The sequence below is a fragment of the Carcharhinus amblyrhynchos genome, chromosome 5 (genome assembly GCF_965287045.1).
Source record: "Carcharhinus amblyrhynchos chromosome 5, sCarAmb.v2.hapA, whole genome shotgun sequence".
NCBI lineage: Eukaryota > Metazoa > Chordata > Chondrichthyes > Carcharhiniformes > Carcharhinidae > Carcharhinus > Carcharhinus amblyrhynchos.
This window is the reverse complement of record NC_137328.1, coordinates 7,054,106-7,079,567: the sequence shown is the minus strand read 5'-3', so window position 1 is coordinate 7,079,567 and position 25,462 is coordinate 7,054,106. Positions and strand designations below refer to the sequence as shown.

General features: G+C 41.4%; 1 protein-coding gene across 1 annotated transcript in view; it reads left to right on the top strand.

The window, feature by feature from the left end:
* Window positions 1-25,454, top strand: part of smc2 (structural maintenance of chromosomes 2) — a 41,035-nt gene extending 15,581 nt beyond the window's left edge. Inside the window, exons 14-24 of the mRNA XM_080188422.1 lie at window positions 279-483; window positions 4,732-4,867; window positions 7,598-7,722; window positions 10,900-11,093; window positions 12,511-12,654; window positions 12,750-12,944; window positions 16,329-16,529; window positions 17,553-17,669; window positions 19,180-19,340; window positions 23,219-23,366; window positions 24,951-25,454. Coding sequence (XP_080044548.1) covers window positions 279-483; window positions 4,732-4,867; window positions 7,598-7,722; window positions 10,900-11,093; window positions 12,511-12,654; window positions 12,750-12,944; window positions 16,329-16,529; window positions 17,553-17,669; window positions 19,180-19,340; window positions 23,219-23,366; window positions 24,951-25,142 — 1,818 coding nt within the window. The 3' untranslated portion in view covers window positions 25,143-25,454. The remainder of the gene's footprint in view (window positions 1-278; window positions 484-4,731; window positions 4,868-7,597; window positions 7,723-10,899; window positions 11,094-12,510; window positions 12,655-12,749; window positions 12,945-16,328; window positions 16,530-17,552; window positions 17,670-19,179; window positions 19,341-23,218; window positions 23,367-24,950) is intronic.
* The last annotated feature ends 8 nt before the right edge of the window (window positions 25,455-25,462 follow it).

Below are 25,462 nucleotides of genomic sequence, written 5' to 3'. Positions count from 1 at the left end.
AGAAAATCATTTCCCTTGTGGGGAAGTCTGAAACCAGAAGTCATAAATATAACATCAGTAATATTTCCAGTAGAGAATTCAGAAAAAGCTCTCTTTACTCAGAGCGTTAACATTGTGGACCATGCTATCACAGGGAGTAGAGGCAAATGGCATATATAGAAAAGCTAGATAAACACATCTGTGCGGTACACTGCATAACTGTATAAAGATCTCATGTTCTAAAGTGTTAGTTGTACAGCTGATTTGTAATTCGTATATTTTTGATTTCTTTATTTTAGGTGGGTGCAGACAACGTGCACGTGGCCTTGTCTCTGGTTGGATATGAGCATGAATTAAGGAAGGCAATGGAGTATGTTTTTGGGTCCGTGTTGGTGTGTGACTGCTTGGATAATGCCAAGAAGGTGACCTTTGACCCTCGGATAATGACAAAGACAGTCACTCTTGGTGGAGATACTTTTGACCCACAAGGAACATTAACTGGAGGTTAGCATATATTGCTCGAATGCTCCTTTTTATACTCGTATTTCTCATTGTCTTTGTGGCTGACAAAAATACAAACCATACAAAGAATACCTTGGTTTGGTACATTTATACTTTGCAAGAACAAAACTTGTCTTTTCTGATTTCATGATAAAGTGATAAAACATGATGTAATGGAAGTCGGAAAGTGACTTACTTAAATAAGAGTAACATAGCGTTAAGTTGGGGAAATAATGCTCAAACTAGTACTGAATGACCAAAAACTTCCTTTATTCACATTTAATCATGAGAGTTATTGTTTAAATCATGAGCCACTTTTGCACTATAGTGTACTATATCTGAGCAGATCCAAGAAATGTCTTTACTCCCTTTTTTCCACTTTAGACTCGCACCCAAGCGTTAGTTCTTTCTGTGCTCAATGCTTGCTACAGGTTCAGTATTTGTGTGTGGTTTGTAAGGAACAGAGGATCAATTTGCTGCTAACCACTCAGCATCCAGATATATGTTGTTATGGGGTGGCGGTGATGTTAGAGGTATTGTCACTGGACTGCTAATACTCTGAGGACCCAGATTTGGATCCCACAACAGCACATGGTGAAATTTGAATTCAATAAAAAACTGGAATTAAAAGTACCCATCTGGTTCACTAATGATTTTAGACCTTACCTGGTCTGGCCTATGTGACTTCAGACCCACAACAATATGGTCAGTTCAAGGGCAATTAGGGATGGGCATTAAACGCTAAACTAGCCAGCGATGCCCACATCCCAGGAATGAATAAAAAAAGAATAGTCAAGAGGTTTAACGGAGACTTCTTATCACCGTGTTCCTGCCAACCCTAATGTAATTTTCTTTGGCAGTTATATTAATCGTTCTGTCAACTTAATGGTTCCAGTCAGAATTATTGATTAATAAACTCATAAAAGAATTTAATTTGCATTTGAAACTATTTAATGGTAGCTATAATGTCATTGGAATAATAAAAATGTTTAAAATGCTTTTTCTGAGAGGCACGGAATGGAATCTCAAGTCCGCTCACTGACATGAAATCTCTTCCATTACACTGACTTGGAATAAGATGGCCTCTGATATGCTGTCGTCCTTTGCAGATGCATTGAAATAAAGTTTTTTTTGGTGTACTGAGCACAAGTAGATGATCAATCATTCGTAAGACTCTAAATCTTGTCCACATAACTGCAGTTGCAAATCACATCAAAGTTTGCAGCACCTGTGTTGAACTGAACATAGAACATTACAATGCAGTACAGGCCCTTTGGCCCTCAATGTTGCACTGACCTGTGAAACCAGTCTAAAGCCCTCCTAACCTACACTATTACAATATCATCCATATGTTTATCCAATGACCATTTAAATACCCTTAATATTGGTGAGTCCACTACTATTGCAGGCAGGGCATTCCACACCCTTACTATTCTCTGAGTAAAAAACCTACCTCTGATATCTGTCCTACATCTATCACCCCTCAATTTAAAGCTATATCCCCTTGTGCTAGCCATCTCCATCGAGGAGAAAGGCTCTCACTGTCCATCCAATCTAATCCTCTGATCTTCTTATATGCCTCTATTAAGTCACCTCTTAATCATCATCTCAGTAACAAAAACAGCCTCAAGTCCATCAGCCTTTTCTCATGTCCTTCCCACCATACCAGGCAATATCCTGGTAAATCTCTTCTGCACCCTTTTCAATGCTTCCACATCCTTCCTTTGATGCGATGATCAGAACTGTATGCAATTCTCCAACTGTGGTCACACCAGAGTTTTGTATAGCTGCAACATGACCTCATGGCGCTGAAACTCAATCCCTCTACCAATAAAAGCTAACACACCGTATGCCTTCTTAACAACCCTATCAATCTGGGTGCCAACTTTCAGTGGTCTATGCATATGGACACCAAAATCTCTCTGCTCATCCACACTAGCAAGTAACTTACCATTAACTCAGTACTCTGTATTCCTGTTACTCCTTCCAAAGTGAATCACTTCATGCTTTTCCGCATTAAACTCCATTTGCCACTTCTCAGCCCAGCTCTGCAGCTTATCTATGTCCCTCTGTAACCTGCAACATCCTTCCGCACTGTCCACAACTCCACCAGCTTTAGTGTCATCCACAGATTTACTAACTCATCCTTCTATGCCCTCATCCAGGTCATTTATAAAAATGACAAACAGCAGTGGTCCTAAAACAGATCCTTGTGGTACACCACTCGTAACTGAACTCCGGGAAGAACATTTCCCGTCAACCACCACCCTCTGTCTTCTTACAGCTAGCCAATTTCTGATCCAAACCGCTAAATCACCCTCAATCCCTTGCTTCCGTATCTTCTGCAATAGCTTACCGTGGGGAACCTTATCAAATGCTTTACTGAAATCCATATACACCACATCAACTGCTTTGCCCTCATCCACCTCTTTGGCCACCTTAAAGAACTCAATAAGGTTTGTGAGGCACAATCTACCCTTCACTAAACCGTGTTGATTATCCCTAATCAAATTATTCCGTTCTAGATGATTATAAAACCTATCTCTTATAAACCTTTCCAAAAGTTTGCCCACAACAGAAGTAAGGCTCACTGGTCTATGGTTACCAGGGTTGTCTCTACTCCCCTTCTTGAATAAGGGGACAACATTTGCTATCCTCCAGTCTTCTGGCATTATTCCTGTAGACATTGACAACCTAATGATCAAAGTCAAAGGCTCTGCAATCTCCTCCCTAACCTCCAGAGAATCCTAGGATAAATCCCATCTGGCCCAGGGAACTTATCTGTTTTCACACTTTCCAGAATTGCTAATACCTCCTCCTTATGAACCTCAATCCCGTCTAATAGCCTGTATCTCAGTATTCTCCTCAACAACATTGTCATTTTCCTGTGTGAATACTGACGAAAAATAATCATTTAATGTCTCTCCTTGTGTGATTCCATGCACAATTTCCCACTATTGTCCTTGACTGGCCCTAATCTTACCCTAGTCATTCTTTTATCCCTGACATACCTATAGAAAGCTTTAGGGATTTCCTTGAGCCTACCTGCCAAGGACTTCTCATGTCCCCTCCTGGTGCTTCTTAGCTCTCTCTTTAAGTCCTTCCTGGCTAACTTGTAACTCTCAAGCGCCCTAACTGAGCCTTCACACCTCACCTTGATGTAAGTCTCCTCCTTCCTCTTTACAAGCGATTCAACTTCTTTAGTAAACCACGGTTCCCTTGCTCGACCACTTCCTGCCTGCCTGACAGGTACATACTTATCAAGGACACGCAGTAGCTGTTCCTTGAACAAGCTCCACGTTTCAATTGTGCCCATCCCCTGCAGTTTCCTTCCACACCCTGTGCATCGTAAATCTCACCTAATCGCATCATAATTTCCTTTCCCGCAGCTATAACTCTTGCCCTGCAGTATATACCTATTCCTTTCCATCGTTAATGTAAATGGAACCAAATTGTGGTCACTATCACCAAAGTGCTCACCTACCTTCAAATCTAACACCTGGCGTGGTTCATTACCCATTACCAAATCCGATGTGGCCGCGATACTTGGTCTATCTACATACTGTGTCAGGAAACCCTCCTGCACACGTTGGACAAAAACTGACCCGTCTAAAGCACTCGAACTATAGCTTCTCCAGTCAATGTCCCCCATAATCACTACCCTGTTACTTTCGCTCCTATCCAGAATGATCTTTGCAATCCTTTCCTCTTCAGTTCTGGAACTTTTTTCGGAGGCCTATAGAAAACTCAGAACAGGGTGACCTCTCCTTTCCTGTTTTTAACCTCAGCCCATACTACTACAGTGGATGCGTCCTCACCAAACATCCTTTCGAACACACGACCCAACAATTGGTTGCAGAGTTTACAATATGTAGATGTTTGGCAACCTCCCTTTCTTGAGCCGTTGAGCATCAGTTAAGCCAGGAATAAGTATTTGGCTCTTTATACTAAGCCCTCCGAGACCCAAATACACTTTGCAACCACTGGCGTCAGTGCAGTGGAATGGTATTTCAGACAATGTCTAATAGTTTGGATAAATGTAGGTTTATATGTATGTATTCAAGATACTTCATTTTCTGGCACTAAAACATTGAGGCTACCCTTTCATTTCTATTCTGTTGAAATTTGTGGGTTACAATAGACAGGAGTTTGCTTTTACATGTTGCTTTTTTGTTCTCTGTGTAATATCTCTGAACGGTGGTTGGCTAGGTTCAGCGTATGTGACCGTTGTGGATTAATTCTGTTAACCAGGTGCCCGTACGCAGTCTGCCTCTGTGCTGGTTAAACTCCAGGACCTGAAGGATATCAAGGAACAGCTCAAATCTCAACAAGCTGAGTTACAGAAAGTGGATAAAGAGCTGGAGAGTCTAAAGAGTATTGTGGAAAAGTATGTTTGCTCCTTGGGTTATTAAAACATTTTTTATTCTACCTGTATGATAATTTTAGAATGCTAATGGAGTATAAATCAGCAACTTGTGTTTTAACAAGTTACAATTTTTTGACTCTCTAACATGATGCAAGGAAAGTATTTACATTTGTATAGCACCTAGTTGAGTCTCAAAAAAACATCTACAGACTTGTGTAATTAATTGCTTTGGCGTGCGTTTGCTGTTTTGGTAAAAATCCTGCATGCTTGATTAACATAAATGAGTAACTTGCTAATCTGTTTGTGCTTTTTGAGTGGAAAATGTTGAATAAGAAACTTGGGAGAAAGAGCATCCTGATAGGGTGTTAAATCTCTGCATGAATCATTGAATGGGTGGATGTCTCATCTAAAGGAGGATACCTCAGACTGTTATCCCTCAGCTTAATACTGGTCAGCCTAAATGTTCTGCATGAAAGCTGAATTAGTCTTGAAGTCACCAGCTTCTGACTCAACCAGGGCAGAGCTTTTAGGCCCCCATTTGGGCGGGTACAAAGACCATTTCTTCAGCTCCAGCCCAACGTACTGGGGTATCTCAATTCTGTCAAGCTGGCTGTTGAGTATTTTGTGTTTTCTCTGCTGGATTTTTTTTTCAGTCCACCATGTACTGACATTTGTTTGTTCTTTTCTGGTTCCCATTCTCCTCCACTGCTAACCAGTGACCTTTGCTCTGCTGCTTAGTACCTAGAGTCAGCATTAATGCTGACTCTTCTCTGCTCCGTTGGTCTCTCAAATCCTTTGCTACGCACCACCTTTCATCAAGATCACTGTTTGTCTTCTGTGAAAGAGCCTATGCTGTCTTGCGTATCTTCACTGTCCAGTTGCCACCCACTTACATTTGTTTATTATTTAATTACCACTCCCCCAAGCAAGACTTTTCTTGCTTCTGTGCTTGCTCAGAAACTCTAACATGTCTAACTTTTTCCAGTTCTGATGCAGTACGGTGGCACAATGGTTAGCACTGCTGCCTCACAGCTCCAGGGATCTGGATTCAATTCCAGCCTGGATTTACTGGCTATATGTGTTTGTACATTCTCCTCATGTCTTTGTGGGTTTCCTCTGAGTACTCTGGTTTCCTTCCATAGTCCAAAGATGCGTGGGCTACGTGGATTGGACATGTTAAAGTGACCCTTAGTGTCAGGGGGATTAGCGGGTAAATACATGCGATTAAAGGCTAGAGCCTGAGTGTGATTGTTGGTGCAGACCCGATGGACAGAATGACTTACTTCTGTACTGTAGGGATTTATGGTTCTATTCTATGATCATTTGCCTGACATAATAACTCGTTCTCCCTCTCAAAGACAATGTTTGATCTGCTATGTATTTGCTTTATGTACTGCCTCGTGGCTCATTTCCTTTCTTTTCCCCCCATTTTCCTCAAAGACTCAAGCAGTATGTCTACTGATACACTCAACCAACTAATGGACTGATGTGCCCTCCACCCCACCTCTGAATCTGGGTGTTAGTTTATTGGTGCTGAAAGCAGACTCCAGCTTATTTACAGGGCCTCTAACTCGGCTGAGACTTCCAGTGTCTAGTCTCAGACCTTCCATTTGCCTAAGCATTTCTGCACCCATCAGTCTGCTCAGTCACTTCTTTACCTGTTTTTAGATGTTCTTGTCCCCAGTAAAAGTCTAAGTCTCTCCTATCATAGCTTTTCTCTTTCTCCAGCTTTGTTCCTTTGAGTCCAAGGGCTACAGACTTGAATGTATGTGATGCACACCTAGTTCAGCCATTCCTCACCCAATCTGACTGCATCGCACAAAACACTATTGGGCCCTACTAACACTCTGCAAAAACATCCACAATTTCAGGATTGTCCTTAAGATAAAGCTGACCTCTGGTTTTATTTTAGGTCCACTAACCCAGTTCTTAAGCTGCTCTTGTTCTCTACTACCCGTGCCATCCTCTCGTTCAGTGAGTGCCAGGGCCCATGGACATCTTTGTTATGTTGATTGAGACCATCCACTTAACCGTCTCTCACTTTCCCCTTTTCCTGCATTTTCCCTTTCCCACCAAACCATGCCTGCCTTAGCCCAAACTTGTACCTTTGTTTAGAGAGAGTACACAAAGGTTGAAGTGTTGAGTTTTCTTTTCAATCCCTCTGTTTATTGCAGAAAATGTTGGCAACCAGGTCTCTCTGTGAGGCCAAGTGGCTGCTGTTACTTCATAAAATGGGACTCTTCCTTCCTCTATTTCTGAATGAATAATATCAGCAATAATATCTTGCCTCTTTCGATTTCCCCTGAGGTGTGCTGACTTATTAGATTCTAATCTTTTCTCATGTTCTCAATCTGTATCTCGGATATTAATCATGCTGATTCTTGTTGAAGAGCCAAGCAAGAGTGGGAAGTCTGGGGCTGTGATTTGGCTACTGGAAAGAGTGTTGCCCTTGTATATGCATATCTTTGAACTCCTGTGTAAAAGTTGTTTGTGCTGGCTAGATTTAAGAGCCCAAGTATGTGATGGGTGAAGCTTTGTAGATTAAGGCTTAGTCGCATAATGAAAAGACAGAAAAATACAAAACTAACCAATGAGCAAGGAGGAAATATAGACTCACTGTTCACTTAATGTTCACTGAAGACAGCTGTTTATTTGAACTGAATTGAGTAAATAGAATGGAAAGTTCCTTCTCTATTCCTATGCTTTTGATTTGGTGCTACAAAAATATTGTTTTTCCACAAACCTTTTCAGATATCGGGAGTTGAAACTGCAGTGTGAATTGAAATCTCAGGAAGAAGAGCTACTCCTGGTAAAACTTCAACAGAGCTCCTACCACAAGCAACAAGAGGAATTTGAGACCCTTCAAAAAACTATTGGTACTTGCTACAATAATTAAAAGGGGAAGGGGTGGCAGAAATGGTACTGAAACTTTTCATGAGTGTAGGATATAGTCAGCTTTATAAGACCCTAGTCAGCCCTCTCTTGGAATACTGTGCTCAGTTCTGGTTGCCTTATTACAAGAAGGATGTGGAAGCTATTGAAAGGGTGCAGAGGAGATTTACAAGGATGTTGCCTGGATTGGGTGGCATGTCTTATGAGGAAAGGTTGGGGGAGCTCGGTCTTCTCTCCTTAGAGAGACGAAGGATGAGAGGTGACCTGATAGAAGTGTATAAGATGTTGAGAGGTATAGATAGGGTGGATTGTCAGAGGCTTTTTCCAAGGGCTGGAATGGTTGCTACGAGAGGACACAGGTTTAAGGTGCTGGGGAGTAGATATAGAGGAGATATCAGGGGTAAGTTTTTCACTCAGGGTGGTGGGTGAGTGGAATCGGCTGCCGTCGGTGGTGGTGGAGGCAAATTTGATAGGGTCTTTCAAGAGACTTCTGGATGAGTACATGGAACTTAATAGATTTGAGGGTTATATGTAAGCCTAGTAGATATGGATATCATCGACGCAACTTGTGGACCGAAGGGCCTGTTTGTGCTGTAGTTTTTCTATATTCTCTGCAAAGCAGTGGGCTCTATTCTAAAGAGTTGACTAGAAAAATACCTAGAAAGCCTCAACTTGAGTGTCTTAGCAGGCTTTAGATGGGAAAGATCTTGACTTAGCCTTATTTCTTTGAGAAGGTAGGTGAATTAGGCTTCAGGTTATGTGGGTGTTGGAATTCTATATAGCATAAACTAGTTATTAGTTAAGTTCTTTGTGGTAAATCTTCTGATTAAACTAAAAAAAATCTAATGTTGTGCTGAAACTGCATAAGAAGTTGGGTTTAATGAAGGTATTAAGTGATGTTTTCCATGTCACTTGTTTTTAGTCTGCATAAATGACCTGCAGTAAAAAGTCTGACAACACCAAGTTTTAGTCCAACCGATTTATTTGATAGTAAACTCACGAGCTTTCGGAGCGCCACTCCTTCATCAGGTGAGTGTAGGATTTGTTTCACAAACAGGGCATATATAGACACAAACTCAATTACAAGATAATGGTTGGAATGCGAGTCTTAACAGGTAATTAGGCCTTTACGGATGCAGACAATGTGAGTGAAGAGAGGGTTAAGCACAGGTTAAAGAGGTGTGAATTGTCTCCAGTAGGACAGTTAGTGAGATTTTGCAAGTCCAGGCAAGTTGTGGGGGTTACAGATAGCGTGACATGAATCAAAAATCCCGGTTGAGGCCATCCTTGTGTGCGGAACTTGGCTTTCAGTTTCTGCTCAGCGAAAGCTCGTGAGTTTACTATCAAATAAATCGGTTGGACTAAAACCTGGTGTTGTCAGACTTTTTAACTGTGTTTAACGCCGGCACATCCACATCATAAATGACCTGCATACAGAAATTAACTAAACTTTTTAAACACAATGAAACATAAAATAAATGAATAATGCAAGAAGCATCAAGAATAAATATTGAGCGATAACAATATACATAGAGCAAGAATACTGATAACTGACATTGTACAATGAGCTCCATTTCTACAATTGGTGTTAAGAGTAGGAAGCAATCTGCAAAAGTGCGCTATTGATAGAAAATTATTTAACAGTTTTGGAAAAGCTGGGTATATTGGGTTGAAAATAGGATTTCATTCAATGATAGTGTGCTCTGAAAGAGGATGCTTTACTGAATCTGATGCCTTCCAACAGCACTATATTTAGGGAGTTAAAATTCTCTGAGGAGCTTGTAAGAGTCTCATTTGAAGCTCTTAATTTCAGTCGGAATCCAGCAGGGAGGCGAGTTAATTTTTTTATTTGCTCACTTTATAGTGCTTCTCACATGAATGCTGGTATTTGTTGTTTGTACCATTTATATAGATGATCTGGAGGAGGGAACCGAGTGCAGGGTGTCGAAATTTGCTGATGACACCAAGATTGGGGGAAAGGCAAATTGTGCGGAGGGTGTGGAGAGTCTGCAGAAGGATCTAGATAGGCTGGGCGAATGGGCCAGGAAATGGCAAATGGAATTTAATGTTGGCAAGTGTGAGGTGGTCCACTTTGGTAGGAAGAATGGTAGGAAGGACTATTACTTACAGGGCGAAAAACTGCAGCAGGCGACGGTGCAGAGGGACCTCGGGGTCCTTGTGCATGAGTCGCAAAAACCCAGCTTGCAGGTGCAGCAGGTGGTCAGGAAGGCGAATGGGATGCTGGCCTTCATAGCGAGGGGGATTGAATATAAAAGTAGGGAGGTCTTGCTGCAGCTGTATAGGGCATTGGTGAGGCCGCAGCTGGAGTACTGTGTGCAGTTTTGGGCGCCGCACCTGCGCAAGGATATTTTGGCCCTGGAGGGAGTGCAGAGGAGGTTTACTAGGCTGATACCGGAGTTGAGGGGATTGAGCTATGAGGAGAGGCTGAATAAACTAGGCTTGTACTCGTTAGAGTTTAGAAGAATGAGGGGAGATCTCATTGAGACGTATAAGATGATGAATGGGATGGATAGGATAGAGGTGGAGAGACTCTTCCCGCTCAAAAAAGACAGTAGGACTAGGGGGCACAGCCTCAAGATAAAGGGGAGGCGGTTTAGAACGGAGTTGAGGAGGAACTTCTTCACTCAAAGGGTGGTGAATCTCTGGAATTCTCTGCCCGTTGAAGTGGTGGAGGCTGCCTCGCTAAATATTTTTAAGAAGCGGGTTGATGGGTTCTTGATAAGAGAGGGGATTAAGGGTTATGGGGAGAGGGCGGGAAAGTGGAACTGAGCCACGACAGATCAGCCACGATCTTACTGAATGGCGGGGCAGGCTCGAAGGGCTAGATGGCCTACTCCTGCTCCTATTTCTTATGTTCTTTGAGAGTTTATTAAAAGTGTCTATTATTAAGTCTCAAGTCTCCTTTGTATTTAATGCATTATTTCCTGATGGGTGTTTGGAAATGCCCTTTTTAGCTTTGCAAAACCTTCTGTTCATAGTTTAATTCCCATGAAAGTCTTATGACAGCTAACTTTTTATGTGCTATAAGTAAATTGTCCTTTGACTAGTTGATGAAAAATGGAGCACACTTCAGACCAAAAGGTATAGGAAGGTGTGAGCTCAACATGACACTGATCTTATGCTATCTCCTTTAATTCTAGTTGAGTGTGAAGAGACGCTTAACAAAACGAAAGAAGTCCAAAAGAAGGCAGAAGAAAAATACAAGACTTTGGAAAACAAGATGAAAAATGCTGAATTTGAGAGGGAGAAGGAATTGAAGGAAGCTCAAAAAAGGCTTGATGGTGCCAAAAAGAAGGCTGACTTGTCCAGCAAGAAAACTAAAGGGAAACAACAGGTGCATAACTGGGCGAGAGGGTGGCACAGTGATTAGTACTGCTGCCTCATAACGCCAGGGACCCGGGTTTGATTTCTGGCTTGGGTCACTGACTGTGTGAAGTTTGCACATTTTCCCTGTGTCTGCTCTGGTTTCCTCCCACAGTCCAAAAATGTGTGGGTTAGGTGGATTGGCCATGATAATCTGCCCCCTAGTGTCAGAGGGACTATCTAGGCTAAATGCATGTGGTTAAGGGGATAGGGCCTGGGTGGGATTGTGGTTGGTGCAGACCCATTGGGCTGAATGGCCGCCTTCTGTGCTGTAGGGATTCTATGGTTCTATATCATTGCAATGAGATGAGTAGTTTGCCTCTGAATAGCAAGGAAGTCAGCTAGTGTGTGAGGTATGGAATCCTGTTGGGAATGACAAATTCAACTTTGCACAGCTCAATGATTTCTGTAATTTCTACAACACAAAGCAACATCAACATGCATGCTAATCACTTTAAAATCAATTATTCTCATAGATTGGAGATTTGATCTGTTCTGTTGAATTTCTAATATTCACATGCATCCTTCCATGATGTGGAGTAGCATCAGAGGTTCCCTGAGAGCAGGTTGATCTGACTGAACAGGTAGATGGGGAGAGGTAAAAGCAACTTACTGTGGATGCTGGAATCTGAAACCAAAAGAGAAAATGCTGCAAAATTTCAGCAGGTCTGGCAGCATCTGTAAGGAGAGAAAAGAGCTTATGTTTCAAGTCCAGATGACCCTTTGTCAAAGCTAAAAGTCTTAAAAAGTGGGAGATATTTATACTGTAGGATGAGGGAATGAAAGAGTCATATGAATGATATGTATAAATATCTCCCACTTTCTATGCCTTTTAACTTTGACAAAGGGTCTTCTGGACTCAAAACGTCAAGTCTTTTTTTTTCTCCTTACAAATTGCTGCCAGACCTGCTGAGATTTTCCAGTATTTTCTCTGTAGATAGAGAAACTGGGAACGGGAACAAGAAAAAGGGGTGGATTTTCTGGAGAACATATTAGGTTAGAGAGGGTGGGATTGGGGTGGAGAGGCCTAAAGGCATGAGTGATATGATCTTGTGTTGGGAGGAGTGCCCCAATTGGCACAGTAACACCAAGAACGCATTCTCCCATCCTGCCCAATTGCAGCCTGCACTGTCAAAGCCGCTGAGCTGCTCGCCTTCCCTGCAGACTGAAGATTGAGGCCCTTAAATGGCAGCTAACTGGCCACTCAAGGGCCTCAATAGGCCTAAGAGCAGATGGGCTGCTAGTTCAAATCTTCTGTTCTTTTCAATGGATATTTATTCAGGGAGTTTAGAGTATAAGTTCCAAAATGAGGCATAGGAGAGCAAAGGACAGATTGTCACTTTGTTTTTTTTCCCTCTGGATGCTAGTTTGAGTTGTTTTACCTGTAGGAAATGGATGCCCTGCTTTTGGAATTGGAAGAGTTGAAACGTGAGCAGACTAGCTACAAACAGCAGATCGAGGCTGTGGACGAAGCCATCAGATCTTACAAAGAACAGATTGAAAACATGGCTGAAGAAGTGGCAAATAATAAGGTACTAACGCATTAAAATGGAAGAGTGGAATTGATCCACAAGGCAGAGGTTATGTGACTTTGGTGATTGTGTGTGTCTCATTCCTTTATTTATAGGAAGCTGTGAAGAACGCTGAGGATGATCTGGCTAAACAAAAGGAAGACATAAAGTCACAGAATAAAGACATTCAAATCAAGACCAGTTTTATATCTGAATTAATGAAACAGAAAAATGAAGCACAGCTGAAAATTCAAGAATTGGAGCACAACATTAATAAGCATAAACGGGACACTGCCGATGCTGCTGCTAAGGTTCGTGTAAGGGAATAGGTGGGCAATTAATAAGTGATTAACATTTTAGGTAATGGAAAGATTATTTCCTGTACAATTAGAAATCAGTATTGGGGGCTGTCTTGGGATTACAAATTTTTCTGAAGGATATTTGAGCGGTCCTAGAGTAGACTTTATGTAAAGTCGTGATCATGATTCAGTTAGTCAATTATGGTCAGAAATGATTTCTGCTTCCAGGTTGGCACAGATAGAGGGCATGGCTTCCCATATACTCTGAAGAATGTAGCAAGTTGACTGTTCAAATGCTGTTGCTTAGGAACAGGATGTCTCTGAATGGAAAGAAAGCATTCTGAAGGGAGAGGGTGAACAGCCAGAGGTCGTGTGCATGTTGGTACTAACGACACTGGCAGGAAGAGAGATGAGGTGCTGCAGCAGCAGTTAGCAAGTTAGGTAAAAGGTTAAAAAGCAGGACTTCTAGGGTTGTAATCTCAGGATTACTCCCTGTGCCGTGTGCTAGTGAGGCTAGGAATAGGACGATGTAGCTAAACAGCTGGTGTAGCAGGGAGGGTTTCAGATATCTTGACCACTGGAGTCACTTCTGGGGCCGTTGGGACCTGTACCAGAAGGACAGGTTGCACCTAAACCAGAAGGGCACAAATATTCTGGTGGGAGATTTGCTAGTGTCACATGGGAAGATTTAAACTAGTTTGGTAGAGAGGGTGAGAACCAAAGCAAAGGTGAATTAGCTGAAGGAGAACCAGAGAGTAGGGCCAGTAAGACTCAGAGAAACAGCAGGCAGGGTGGGGTTGCTAATCAGAGGGTCTGGTGGATTGAAGTGCATTTGTTTCCATGCGAGAAGTGAACAGGTCAGGCAGATGAACTTGGAGTTTGGATTAGTACTAGGAACTATGATGCTGTTGCCATTACAGAGACTTAGTTAAGGGAAGGACAGGACTGGCAGCTTAACATTCCAGGATACAGAAGTTTCAGGCAGGATAGAGGGGGATGTAAAAGGGGCAGGGAGTTGCATTACTGATTTAAGGAGAATATCACAGCTGTACTCTGGAGGGACACCACAGAGGGCTCATACAGCAAGGCAATATGGCTTGAGCTCAGGAATGGGAAAGGTGTAGTCACAATGTTGGGGGTTTACTATAGGCTACCCAACTGCCAGCAGGAGATTGAGGAACAGATATGTAGACAGATTTTGGCAAGATATAAAAATAACAGGGTTGTTGCGGGGGGAGATTTTAATTTCCCCTATATTGTCTGGGACTCATTTAGTGCTAGGAGCATGGATGGGGCAAAGTTTGTAAAGAGCATCCAGGAGGGCTTCCTGAAACAGTATGTAGATAGTCCAGCTCAGGAAGGGGCCATACTGGACCTGGTATTGGGGAATGAGCCCAGCCAGGTAGTCGATATTTCAGTAGGGGAGCAGTTTGGCAACAGTGACCACAATTCAGTAAGCTTTAAGGTACTTATGGATAAAGAAAAGTGTAGTCCTCAAGTTAAGGTGCTAAATTGGGGGAAGGCTAATTACAAAATTAGGCAAGAACTGGAGAATGCAGATTGGGGGCAGATGTTTGAGGGCAAATCAACATCTGGCATGAGGGAGGCTTTCAGGTGTAAGTTCATCCTTACCGGCACATTCCTGTAAGGATGAAGGATAAGTATGGCAAGTTTTGGGAACCTTTGCTAACGAGACATATTGTGAGCCTAGTCAAAGAGAAAAGGGAAGCATTTGTCAAAGCTAGGAGGCTGGGAACACGAAGCAAGTGTGGAATACAAGGAAAGTAGAAAGAAATTTAAGCAAGAAGTAAGAAGGGTTAAAAGGGGTCATGAAAAAGCATTGGCCAGCAGGATTAAGGAAAATCCCAATGCTTTTTAGGGTAGCCAGGGAGAGGTTTGGCCCACTCAAGGACAAGGGAGGGAATCTATGCATGGAGCCAGAGGAAATGGGCAAGGTATTAAATGAGTACTTTGCATCAGTTTTCACCAAAGAGAAGAACTTGGTGAATGATGAGTTTGGGAAAGGATGGGTAGATAGTTTGAGTAATGTTGAGATCAAAAAGGTGGTGGTACTGGGGTTCTTGAAAAACATTAAGCTAGACAAGTCTCCAGGATCTGATGAGATATACCCCAGAATGCAGAGAGAGGCAAGGGAGGAAATTGCTGGGGCCTTGAGAGAAATCTTTATATTCTCACTGGCTACAGGGAGGGTCCCAGAGGATTGGAGAATAGCCAATGTTGTTCCTTTGCTTAAGAAGGGTAGCAAGAATAATCCAGGTAATTATAAGATAGTGATCCTTACATCAGTGGTAGTGAAATTATTGGAGAGGATTCTTCGAGACAGGATTTATTCCCATTTGGAAATAAGGGACATATTAGTGAGAGGCAACGTGGTTTTGTGAAGGGTAGGTTCTGTCTCATGAACTTGATCGAGTTTTTCGAGGACGTGACATATGATTGAGGGTAGGGCAGTGGATGTTGTCTACATGGACTTCAGTAAGGCCTTTGACAAGATTCCTTCATGGCAGACTGGTGCAGAAAGTGAAGTCACATGGGATCAGAGATGAGCTGGCAAGGTGAAGACAAAACTGGCTCGGTCAAAGAAGACAGAGGGTAGCAGTGAAAGGGTGCGTTTCTGAATGGAGGGCTGTGACAGTTCCTCAGGGATCAATGCTGGGACCTTTCCTGTTTGTAATATATGTAAATAATTTGGAGGAAAATGTAACTGGATTGATTAGTAAATTTGTGGATGACACAAAGGATGGTGGATTTGCGGATAGCGGATTTGAGGACCATCAGAGGATACAGCAGGATATAAATCAGTTATTTAAGTACAAGCTTCACTCAACATCCAAAAATACATCAAATTCTGTCTCCTGATGAATGGGGAAGAGGCTGGAGTGAGGCAGTGGGAATCAGAGAGTGCTTTGGTTTTGGTGACTGTATACTGAAGGAAGGGCATTTGAAATGGCTATTAACTGGCCTATGGTCAGTGACTGAAGCAATACTAAGTAGACTTGGTTTTGTCCGTGTTTGTGTAACTGCATGCAATAAAGATTTCCCATGGTCTCTGCAAATTTCTAATGCCTGATTCCCCTTCCCCTCGTTGGAGAACTCGACACCTTCATTAAAATGAGACAAACCCTGGCAGTCCTGGTAGTTTTCTGTAAAATGCAAGGAAAATAATTCCTTAATTAGTACACATGGTGCAAATGAGTACAGAAGGCAAGAACTTGTGCTTGTAAGTATTCACTTTGGGAACTGGTTCTTTTTCACCAAAACTGGAAAATGTATTTTTTTCACAAACCCATCTTTTAGTAGGATTTGATGAATTAGAAGTTGGAATTGTACTGTTGGTCTTTGCAATAATTCTCATGTCCTATAAAACTTGTGCAGGTGACCAAAATGCTGAAAGAATATGAGTGGATTCCCTCTGAAAAGCACCTGTTTGGTCAGACCAACACAGTCTATGACTTTGAAGCAAACAATCCTAAAGAAGCAGGCCAGAGGCTCCAAAAGCTACAGGAGAAGAAAGATACACTGGGCAAAACTGTTAATGTGAGAGCGATGAACATGCTCAGCCAGGCGGAGGAGCGGGTAAAACATTACATTTCAATCTCAAAGAGCACAAAAGAAATGAAACAAATTCTTGGGGCCAGCGCTCTGTTCCCTGCAAGTCTCCTTGTGCAATTGACAGTGCGGGAACTATTTGTCCTCTGCATTCTTCATACAAGAGCACTTTAAATCATCTTAAATATAAATAATTTGGATTTTCTTTGGCATTGCACTTAATCTTGAGCAAATATCCCTGCAACAAAGACCAGACAATGTGGTATTTAATTGCCTATACATTGTAGGAGATTATAGGTGACGTAAGGATGCCTCACATGAAATGACATTTTGTAAGGCCCTGCCAGTGAAATGATATGTCATTCTATAAGTATTGGGTATGATTTGCTTGTTCTGCTAATAAAGGGGCATTTCAGTTATTTAAGTACAAGCAGTGGTACGTATGCAGTCCAACATCTGTCCTCTGCAGCTGCTTTACTTATCTAAAATGGTAATTATAGCCATGCTAATAACCATAATTAAGAGCCATGTTTATCCTCATGTTGAAGGAGTGAACGTTCTGGGGATTGTTTTACATCGCATCTGTCCCATGGCATTTGGAACAGTTTGGTTTTTGTTTCACTTCCAGCTTTGGCATTCCAGCTGAGTGTTTGTTTTGTTATGAGCAAATAGCCCATGGGACAGAAAGGTTTGCCAGATAACATTGTAAACAGAACACAAGGGTTTAAGCCTTTAGGGATCTGTCCTACATAATTGTAGCATGCACACCTATTAAAATTATAAGTGGGTTCCCTATGAAGCGGTCAAGGATTCCATTCACTCCTTCATCTTTAAATGATCACGCAAGTCATTTTCACCCTCACAGTGCCCAGTAATCAACTATGAAGTTAAATTAACATCAGCATCATGGTAAATATTAATTATAAAATAGCTTTGATTAAACCTATAGGTGCCAATTTTGGACATCCACTTGTACAGCTATACTTTTTTTTAACATTAATATGAGACATTCATGAAATTTGAGTAGATTTCCTTTATGCTTGTTCACAGTACAATGATTTGATGAAGAAAAAAAGAATAGTTCAAAATGACAAGTCAAAAATTCTTTCAACTATTGAAGAACTGGATAAAAAGAAAAATGAAGCGTTGAATGTTGCATGGAAACAGGTAAACCCTAATTTATATGTTGAGTGATGTAGACAGGAAAAAGCTTTCCCCATTGAAGGTTCAATAATCAGGGGGCATAGGTTTAGAGGGGATTTAAGGAAAAATGTTTTCACCCAGAGAGTGGTGGGAATCTGGAACCTGCTGCCTGAAAGGTTGGTAGAAGCGGGAACCCTTAGAACATTTAAGAAGCATTCAGATAAACACTTGAAATGCCATAGCATACCAGGCGATAGACCAAGTGCTGGAAATGGGATTAGAATAGATAGGTGCTTGATTGGGCTGAAGAACCTCTTTCTATACTGTAAAAATATGTTTTATAAAGTTTAAAGTTTTTTTTATTAGTGTCACAAATAGGCATACATTAACAATGCAATGAAGTCACTGAAAATCCCCTAGTCGCCACACTCCTGGCACCTGTTCAGGTACACTGAGGGAGAATTTAGCATGGTGAATGCATCTCAGCAACACGTCTTTCAGACTGTGGGAGGAAACAGAAGCACCCGGAGGAAACCCACACAGGCATGGGGAGAATGTGCAAACTCGACATGGACTGTGATCCAAGCTGGTTTTCAAATCCTATGCCACCGTGCCATCTCAATCCTCTGAGAGAAGAAATTTCCCCTCATTTCCATCTTAAATGGGGAGATCTAGATTCTCCTATAATTGGAAACATCCTCCCACCATCTACCCTGTCAAACCCTCTCAGAATATTTTCTGTTTCAATAAAATCATCTCATTTTTCTAAAACACAATATTTATGGTTCTGGTCTGGTCAACCTTCATCCCAGGGTTCAGTCTAATGAACTCTCTCTGGACTGCTTCTGGTGCATAAGTAAGGAAATGAATGGGGACCATCATGGCTAAAAGCCTGGGATGAGACAATTGACCCTGTTTTATCAGTTTGGAATAGACAGAGTTGTGGGTGGGATTCTCCCAAAAACAATTTTATGTCCCCGATTTGCATGAAAATGAGAGTAACTCCTGCTGGTTTTTTTAACCAGGATTTTCAGGTTGAATGTCTGACATTCTGTGCATCAGAGAACCCTAGCAAGATTCCCTCCGAAAATCAGTGGGCGGTGCCTATTCCTGTTGGAGAGGCTAGCAGCATAGCACTGAGTAGGCCACTGTGCCTGTGCTGACCTGTCTGCACCAAGATTGGTGCATGTGCAGTGGTCCTGCCCTGGCCTTCTGAGGGCATTGCCAGTTTGCCTCAGGCAATGCCAGGGGGCTAGGTTGCCTCTACCGGTGGGGGTGTGGTACATTTTTCATATCTCTTAACACGTCAAAGGTCAACTAACTGGCCTTGGACTTGTATACTGTCACTGACTTCCAATGTAAAGCTTTTCTAAAGAAGCAGAGTGACTAAATAAATGTGCTTATAGCTTTGTGTCTAAAAATGCACAATTTGATGTGTAGCTAATGGAACAAGTTGATTTTAACTAATGTATCTTGACCCTGGTATATTGGCTGATGTAATTCCTGTTTTATGAACTTATCTCATTTAATCTAGGTAAACAAAGATTTTGGCTCCATTTTCTCCACACTACTTCCTGGGGCTAATGCCATGTTGGTACCTCCCGAGGATAAGACAATTCTAGATGGACTTGAATTCAAAGTAGCCCTTGGAGAAGCCTGGAAGGAGAATCTTACTGAGCTTAGTGGTGGACAAAGGTCTGTTTTTTTTTAATTACATTTTTGGTTTTAATTATCCTTTTGATGTAAATATTTCTTCCTTCTCCAATTTTCAACTGCAGTGTCTTGCCACTAACGTGCTTTCATCTATACCCTTCAGTTTACCCCTCAGTAATGTGCCATTATTAAATGCTGTTTTCACAAAAATGCCTTGTAAAGATTTGACATCTACCTAGTGAGAGAGTGGGCTGTGAGCAACAACATGGAGTCACGTACTGCAGATCTATGTCCTAGAATTGATGAGATAAGAACATAAGAACATAAGAAATAGGAGCAGGAGTAGGCCATCTAGCCCTTCGAGCCTGCCCCGCCATTCAATAAGATCATGGCTGATCTGTCGTGGCTCAGTTCCACTTTCCCGCCCTCTCCCCATAACCCTTAATCCCTTCTCTTATCAAAAACCCATCAACCCGCTTCTTAAAAATATTTAGCGAGGCAGCCTCCACCACTTCAACGGGCAGAGAATTCCAGAGATTCACCACCCTTTGAGTGAAGAAGTTCCTCCTCAACTCCGTTCTAAACCGCCTCCCCTTTATCTTGAGGCTGTGCCCCCTAGTCCTACTGTCTTTTTTGAGCGGGAAGAGTCTCTCCACCTCTATCCTATCCATCCCATTCATCATCTTATACGTCTCAATGAGATCTCCCCTCATTCTTCTAAACTCTAACGAGTACAAGCCTAGTTTATTCAGCCTCTCCTCATAGCTCAATCCCCTCAACTCCGGTATCAGCCTAGTAAACCTCCTCTGCACTCCCTCCAGGGCCAAAATATCCTTGCGCAGGTGCGGCGCCCAAAACTGCACACAGTACTCCAGCTGCGGCCTCACCAATGCCCTATACAGCTGCAGCAAGACCTCCCTACTTTTATATTCAATCCCCCTCGCTATGAAGGCCAGCATCCCATTCGCCTTCCTGACCACCTGCACATAATTGTGCACAGCTTACACGCTCCAATTAACCCTTTACCAGTGTTCTTGAACTTTTGGGCATGTGGAATTTCAACCTGAACAGTGTTTGCAAATTCCACCATTAAATGGAAAGTGCTGTCATTTATATGGTGTCTTTCAAAAGATCCCCAAGTGATTTACAGCAATTTCAAAAGCAAAATACTGCAGATTTTAGAAATCTAAAATAAAAACAAAAGTGCTGGAAATACTGAACAGTTGAGGCAGCATCTAGAAACAGTCAAATTTGCAGCAGTCAATTGCTTTAAGTGCAGTTCTTGTTTTGTAGGGAAACAAGGTAAATGTTTGCACGTAGCATGTTCTTGATCAGAATTTTTTAAAATATAGCCTTTGCCAATAGAAAACATTGCCCTACCAATACTGATTTGTTTTTAAAAAAGAATACAAGAAATCATCTTTCGGAGGTTGGTGCAAGGCTATTTAGTACTACTTTTCCAACTTAGTCACAACAGCTGCTGTTTATGTTCACTGTACAGCTCTTGCAGCTTTGTTATTTAGTTTCCAGTTGACTCTTGCCTTAACCACTGGTCAGTTATCATGGAGATTTTCAGGATGTGACTGAGTAGTATTAGTTAGCCCCAAGAAACATGGAGCTTTTTTTCAGTCAGAATGAGTGGAGATTGGGAACTTGCTTCATTCTGGGGTCCCTTGCTCATGAATTGCTGAGCTTGGATCATTATTTGTTGCAAAATACATTCTGCGTTTCTAACATTCTCTGTTTTTATTTAATATGTTCAGCAAATTAGGCAGCATCCAGGGAGAGAAAAAGCTTCAGATTGATCTCCTTTCATCTATTTCTCTCATCACAGACGTTGTATGACCTGTTGAGTATTTCCAGCATTTTCTGTTTCCAGAATCTACGGTATTTTGCTTTTGCTTCCATCCTTTATATTGCCCTCAAAAGAAAATTTGCTTTTTTTTTTAAAGTAACCAATGCAACGCATAAACTAGCCAACAGTTGCCTTGATTCTGCTCCCACATCCATGTCATCTAGTCATTATGGTATAGAAAGAGACCATTCAGCACACTGAGTCCCTGCCAGCTGTCTGGAGAAATCCAGTCAGTCCCATTCTCCTCTGAGATAATGAGCAGGCAATCTGTTTGGAGTGTTGGCTGAGAAATAAATATTGGCCAGGACACCCGAGATAACTTGTCTGCTCTTTGTTGAAACTAGACTATGGGGTCTTTTACACCTGCTTGAAAGGAGGTGGGGGGTGGAATCAGGTGGGACTTCTGGTTTAACAACTCATCTGAAAGATGGTACAATGGCACTAGACAGCATGTGTTAGCAGTTCCAGTAATATTTGTTTGAATGTTGCTAAGAAATTGGGTCAGACAGTTTAAAAGAAAAATACAGAAAAGGTAAGGTAATGGAGTTGGCAGTTGATATTATGCACTTGAAAACTACTCTGGTTATAAATGGAGAGCTGAAGATTGAGAGATTGATGCCATCCAGTGGAAAGTAATGCAGATATGAAATTTATAAGATTATGCTGGTTATCAGGCAGGGATCAGAGCAAGTCACGTGACCCGCACCTGGCAATTTCTCCATTTCACCCTAAGTTAAACAGTCTAGCATAGAATCTCTGCAGTCCAGAAGAAGGCCATTTGGCTATTGAGTCTACACAAAGTCTCTGACAGAGCATCTTACCCAGGCCCTCCTCCCCTCCTAACACTAAGGGTCAATTTAGCAGGGCCAGTCTACCTAACCTGCACACCTTTGGAGTGATGGAGGAAACCAGAGCACCTGGAGGAAACCCATGCAGACACAGGGAGAAAGTGCAAACTCCACTCAGACAGTGACCTATGGTTGGAATTGAACCCGGGTCCCTGGTGCTGTTGAGGCAGCACTGCTAGCCACTGTGCCACCGTGCTAACTTAGGATAGACTCTTAGTTTCCAAGTCTTATAGGGAGCTGCTTGAATGTCAAATTTTATACACTTGTATATTAATATAAATTTGTATTTTAAATTGTTTATTTAATTCCAGCATCCATCCTTGGGATCCTCCTCAATATATCAATAGGCAATGCAAGCCATTGCTGTCATTATTTTATAAACATTCACCTGTTAGCCTCTAAGTCTGTGCTACTCTGGAGCATGGCTGTTTAAGTTTGAATTTTGTTGGCTCGAAATTATTCGTGCGGCTCTCCTCTGAATCTTTTCCAAGGCCACTATATCACCCACTACTTGAGGGGACCAGATTTTGATTATGCTTGCCTTCATACCTGTATTTGCTTCTGTTAAATTTTTTAAAAAATTGTCCATTACTTGATCATATCCACACTTCAAAAATTGATCTTTTTTGGACTGATTTGTGAAGAATATTGGTATGTTTATGTCAGGTCATGATGTGATTAAAAGATCTTGCATTATTTTAATTGCAACTACTTTGCCTATATTTTTACTCGTATGGTAATCTGAGCATGTCCTGCCATGTCGAAGTTAAAATTATTCCAGCAAATTAACAATGCTAAGTATGTCAGGGAGGCAATCTTGAACCAAAGCTCTGCATGTGAGAATAGGAACATTTGGCCCTTGCAGCTTGCTTAACTGGTGTAGTCTCAATTCCACTTTCCCGTCTGTCACCATAATCCTTAACTCTCTTGTTGATGTTTGAAATCTATCTAACTTGATCTTGAATAAATTCAATGATCCAGCCTCCACTGCCTTCTGGGCAAGAGAATCCCACAGTCTAACAACATCTGAGAAAAAAGATAATCTTTGACTTAAAATGGAGACCTCGTATCCTTAACTTGTGCGCTCTGGTTCTAGTTTCTCTTCTGATTTGATAGTAAGAAGTTCACTGAACACTCTGTTCAAATCTATAGATGTCTGATTCTTTTCATTCAGCTTCTGTTACGTTAACTGAATGTTTTAAGTTTATATTCTGTAGGTCATTGGTGGCTTTATCTCTGATTCTGGCTATGTTGCTGTTCAAACCTGCTCCAATTTATATTCTGGATGAAGTGGATGCAGCCCTTGACCTCTCTCATACCCAGAACATTGGGCAGATGCTGCGAACACATTTCCGGCACTCTCAGGTATGTTATGAATGTAAAAGAAAAATGAGAGGCGCAGATAAAAGTTTGACTGCCTCATTTAATTTTCAACAATATATTTGAATCTTACAATTTCTACCCCTTTCCTTTCCTTCCCCCACTTTTTTTTCTCCTCCTCCCCCTGTAGTTGCCTCCCTTACTCTATTTTGCATTCCTTCTTTCCTATTTTCATTTCTCACTGAGGTATCGCTTTTGTATGAGGCTGAGGACTGACTACGTCTGTGATATTTTGCTGACATTGATATTTTGAACTATGGGGGTCTGTTTAACAATGGGTATATTGCTTTCCTCCAATAGTGCTTCAAACAGCAATTGTTGAACACTGATCAATAATGGGCCAATTGTCCCTTCTTGATCTAGTGCTAAAGCTAGTTTTAGTGATCCTATCAACTTGTGCTAAGAGCAACTAAATGAACACAGGCTCTGGATGAAACATGAAATCTGCCTATATGTCTTTGTTAGTTACTTTAACAATCTTAGCAGTTGAGGAACATCTAAATTCTATATTCAGATGCTGAAGGCGAAGGCCCTAAGTTTGATTCTTATGACTATGTTGCATTAAGCAGTCTCGCTGTAAGTACATGATTGCGTTCCATTTGGTTTGAGAATTCCCTAATGCCCAAGGTTCTTATTACTGATTGTCTAGCAAGCTGGTGGCATTGCACATTGAGATGTAGTCTGAAAAAGTTTCAGACTGGAGCATGGAGTGTCAGCAACAAAATACTCGGTCACGTTTCACATGTGGACAGTGCTTGTCTCGTTAAGCTGATAGAGAGAACTTCTCAACAAACCTCTGATTCCATTCACAGTTATTCCTTTCTTTTTTTCTAAAGCAAAGTGTTTAGGATTAAGCTGAAAAAGAGCTAGATACTTTATCTAAGTGTCCAATTAATATAGCACAACAATTGATAAATCCAGCAATACGCTGAACTGCATAGCCAAAGCAGTAAACATACAAGGCAGAAAAGGTCATGATAAAACACTAATTTTCTGCTGAGACTGCTATTTGGGTAGAGAGTCTGTTTCTGGTTTCTAAGATGCAAGGGAGATATGTGAGCAATGGTGGCAGTGCTGGAGGAGAGCAAGCAGGTTAATGGTCCCTGTCAAAACTTTGCAACGTGAGGAAAGACTGGAGAAATTTGGACTGCTTTGTTCCAGTGTCAATTTGTCTGATCATTCTCCTAATTTGAACTATATCCCCTTCATAAATCTTAACAATTTTCCAGAGTTACTTTTCTATACTGGTCGTTTCTTAGTGGCTTCTGAAATCCTATGTTTCTTTGATCTTCACTAATCTTTTAACATTTGTCCCCTGCACTGTGCCCAACCTATGAACATCAACCTTTCACCTTGCCAGTTGTGGTCTTGTCAACGAATGGGAAAGAGTAAATTATCATTGAAAGACAAAGTAAACTCCATTCTTATTCTATAGCCAGGTACAGAAGTATTATTTTGTGTTGCATCTATACAGCAGGAACGAGGAGGAGAAATAGGAGGTAAGAATTTCTCTTGTTAAGAAAAGCTATATCCCCATCAATGTGACTGTCTCTTTTTTAAAATCTGCAGTTTATTGTGGTGTCACTGAAAGATGGCATGTTCACTAATGCTAACGTCTTGTTCAAGACCAAGTTTGTGGATGGTGTGTCAACAGTCACAAGGTTTGCTCAGAGCCAGAATGGTTCAGTCACACCCAATCACCTTTCTGGCCAAATGGATAAAGAGAAAACAAAAGGGAGGAGGAACAGACTTCAAATATAGTTCTGAAGACCAGACTAGCTTACAAAAGGATATATGGCACTGTGCAAGCTATCTTCTGTATATGTAACCCTGTACAGCAAAGTTTACTTCCCCTTTATATTTTCTTAATGCTCTTATACTTCTAATAAACTCTTTTGAACACTTTTCACAGACAATGATAACTTAAATAAATAGAATAGTTCTACAAAATATTTTTTGCATCAATGTTTAGAAATGCTGATGGCCCAACAGTTAAAGGGACAAGTGCAAAATGAAAAGTTTTTGATATAAACTGTTCTACTTTGATAGAAAATAAAGTAATGATGTACAGTTTGTGCTTT